Below are 3,464 nucleotides of genomic sequence, written 5' to 3'. Positions count from 1 at the left end.
CTTCCTGAATTTATTTTCTTTCTGTTTTCTTATATATTTTTTAATGTAAATTTTCGGGGGAACCATTAAATCGGGCCAACAGGGCAGCAGGCAGACCACACATCAGAACCAGACTACGGTCCGGACCGGGTCCAGACCGGGTCCAGACGCCCCGCTGTGTGCAAACGGAGGGAATGAAGTTACAATGTTTACAAACGCCGGCGGTGCATTGTGGGAGCCAGATGATTGACGCGGGCGCCATTTTGCTCCTGCTCGCTCCGCTTCCATTGTGTGAGAGATAGTAAATATCTGACACTGCCAGACAACCACAACACTTGTATCCTCCGCGGAGAAAAAGCCTCAAATTCACCCTCGGTAAGTCAAATTTCTCTCACACTTTTCAAACCACATCGTATTGTTCACCGTTTAGTGAAGAAAAGTGGACGTATAAAGTTGTTTTTGAGCGGTAATAACGTGTTATTTGGACGCGGTAGTGAGGAGGGAAGCAGCTGCCCGATGCCCGGCCACACAGAAGAACGGCTCCGTACTTCCACTGCCGGAGTGTCTGCTCCACTTTGAGCGGCGGCTTCGAGCTCGCTTCTGGGCTCTTATCTACCATCGGTTCTCAGGCCTGTGAGCGTTTTCTGGGAGCTACACGTGTCTCCTGCTTGTTGCTGGAGGTCTTATGGGCTCACGTTTTGTCTTTTAGTGGGAAAATGTCAAAGTTTACGTCCCGCTCACTGCCCGTGTGTCGGTAGCTTCGTTTCGGTCTGCGGCCATAATCTTGCGGTATGAGGCGGGACTTGGGGCCGCTCGTCCCGCCCTAAAGCCTCCATCACGAGACACCATTGGTCCGGAAGGACGGCAGCGGCGCCACGGATTGGTGCGTTTTGGGACGCTGCCCTGTGATTGGTGGGATCAGGAGCCCGCAGTGTGTTGATTGGCCCGGCGCGGTGTGTTTGTGCTGCTGCCAAACCTGAGGGAAAAGTTTTCCCAGGAGCCTGAATATAAGTGCAGATGAAACGCTTGGAGCTGGATGGAGACAGAGAAGTGTGATGGAGACGGTCCGGGCTGAGTTCTGTTGAGTTCTGTCTGCGTTCTGCAGACGTCCAGCACCGCGTTTAGGATCCAGCATCAGAACAACAGCGAGAACACAGCAGCTAGACTGAGTGTAATTACTTATTTTTAATTGTCTGACAACCTTTTACTGCTCAAGACACAAACATAGAAGCACAATACTGTGAGCTGTTATTAAAGTGTTGGTGTTAAATGTCTCAATAAATAAATAGAAAAAAAATCTATCTCATATTTCCTCCGAGATGTTATTAGGATGTAAAAGAGTGAAACTGATAATGCATGTATAGAACGTGTTTAAACAGCAGCTTTTCTGATGTTGTTCTCTTTGTGTTCCCTTCAGGTGATTCTCTGTCGTCATGGCTCGTACCAAGCAGACTGCTCGTAAGTCCACCGGAGGAAAGGCTCCTCGTAAGCAGCTGGCCACCAAGGCTGCCCGTAAGAGCGCCCCGTCCACCGGCGGCGTCAAGAAGCCCCATCGCTACAGGTAACGCTCATTCTGAAAATGCTGTAATGCTCTTTGTTCATCTGTGTTGGTATTTTTGTTAAGCATTGCTGACTTACATTTGAGATTTATATTCTCATTTTGAAGATTTCTGGCTGCTTCTTCTCTCTAATGACGTTCACTCAGAACTAGTTCTGACCAATGATCACATCCCGTATTCAGCATTTTTCTGATAATCAGTCCTGAATAAAGTACCAATTCCTTGGCAGTTAATTCGTATTTAAATGGTGTATTGACCTAGAGCTTGGTTGTGTGTTTCAGGCCCGGTACCGTGGCTTTGAGAGAGATCCGTCGGTACCAGAAGTCCACTGAGCTGCTGATCCGTAAGCTGCCCTTTCAGCGCCTGGTGAGAGAGATCGCTCAGGACTTCAAGACTGATCTGCGTTTCCAGAGCGCCGCCATCGGAGCCCTGCAGGTTCGTTAGCCGTAGCGTCACAGCTCACATTAGTGCAACTTCAAACACAGCTCTGCTACAAACGTGTGTCGTCCCTCTTGTCTGCTCAGGAGGCCAGCGAGGCGTACCTGGTGGGTCTGTTCGAGGACACTAACCTGTGTGCCATCCATGCCAAGCGTGTCACCATCATGCCCAAAGACATCCAGCTGGCACGCCGCATCCGTGGAGAGCGCGCCTAGACGGCCTCTCTGATGTTTCACCTGTGTCCAGTTTTTCTTTACCCGTCCCTGCCCTGGCTCCTGTGTCTTACCCCAGCTGCCCACCTCCTCCCATCCCTGTTGCCCTCCGCCCCCAGCCTGTCCACCTTCTCAGTAGACTTTAGAGTAATCCTGATTATGAAGAGATAGAAATATGTTGAAGTCTGGTCTCTCATAGATTTTTTGTCTTCACCAAATGTTTTTAGGGTACCTTTTTCGTGCATGTAAAAGGTTTCGCAGATCAGACGCGCATGTACACACATACTCAAACGTGCATCGCTGGTTTGGGTGGTGCTTCACAACATGAAGGTCAGTGGGTGCAGTTTGTGTGGCAAACAGAGTCAAAGCAGAGGGACACGGCCAAGGGACTAGTCTGCTTAAGGGGAGCTGCAACTTCCACAGCAGGGTGCTATTAAAACTAGTCCCGAGGCCCGGGCACCCTCTGGACACCCTCCTCCTCTCCCACCCAGTCCGTCCCTCTGCACCCAAACTCCCCTGTTGCTCTGCAGCTGCAGCCCGATGGCTCGCCTTACCTTTCCAGTCCGCCTCCTTCACCTGTGTGATCTGCTCTGGGAGGGGATGGACTGCTGGTCTGTTTGTGTGGACCTGTGAGCTCCGATCTGCCAAACCAGTTGTACTCAACAAACAAGAATCTCTTGGTTGCTTAAAAATATTGATTATTGTTGTGGATATGGTGTCTATTTTTTTTACACATATAATTCATGGAGGAGCATCTCTTCCTTTACCACTTCCAAAATTATCAAAAAAGAAAAAAAGCAATTGATATTGTCGACATGATTATCAGTTTTTTCTTTTTACAGTGATGTGATTTGTTAAATCAGGAAGGGCTTCTCTGTTTTCCAAGGAAACACCATTCTAATGGCAGCCACGCAGCGCGGTGCTTCACCGTCTCCTCTATTCAGTTGTTCGCTGTAGATCAGTCCTCACACTTTACGCTTCTGTCTCTGTGGCCACAGACCGCCGGTAGACTCGTCACAACAGTATGAATTGACATCCTAGTGGAAGTTACTCTGCATGTTTAGGGTCTGTGTGTCTCCTGCAGTCTCTGTAGATCTGAGCATTAAATCTGTCCCTTTCTCAAAATTTGTGATACACAATATAACCTCATATTTGTTTTCTTTTATATTTTTCTTATTCCTCGAGATTTTCAGACATATAAATAAGCTGATCTTTGTATTTTCCAAATTTCTCATATTATGGTGGTAATAAATAGGTGTTAAAACAAACTGAGGCT

At 48.2% G+C, this 3,464-nt stretch overlaps 1 protein-coding gene across 1 annotated transcript; it reads left to right on the top strand.

Moving 5' to 3' along the window:
- The first annotated feature begins 247 nt into the window (after positions 1–247).
- On the top strand, positions 248–3,456 carry h3f3c (H3 histone, family 3C). The gene is made up of 4 exons (XM_008282637.1): positions 248–354; positions 1,397–1,540; positions 1,820–1,973; positions 2,063–3,456. The coding sequence occupies exons 2-4, from the start codon at positions 1,413–1,415 to the stop codon at positions 2,189–2,191; spliced, it is 411 nt and encodes a 136-aa protein (XP_008280859.1). The 5' UTR covers positions 248–354; positions 1,397–1,412; the 3' UTR covers positions 2,192–3,456.
- Positions 3,457–3,464: the final 8 nt, after the last annotated feature.

Source organism: Stegastes partitus, unplaced genomic scaffold (genome assembly GCF_000690725.1).
Source record: "Stegastes partitus isolate 25-593 unplaced genomic scaffold, Stegastes_partitus-1.0.2 Scaffold280, whole genome shotgun sequence".
NCBI lineage: Eukaryota > Metazoa > Chordata > Actinopteri > Pomacentridae > Stegastes > Stegastes partitus.
This window is presented reverse-complemented; position numbering and strand designations above follow the sequence as displayed.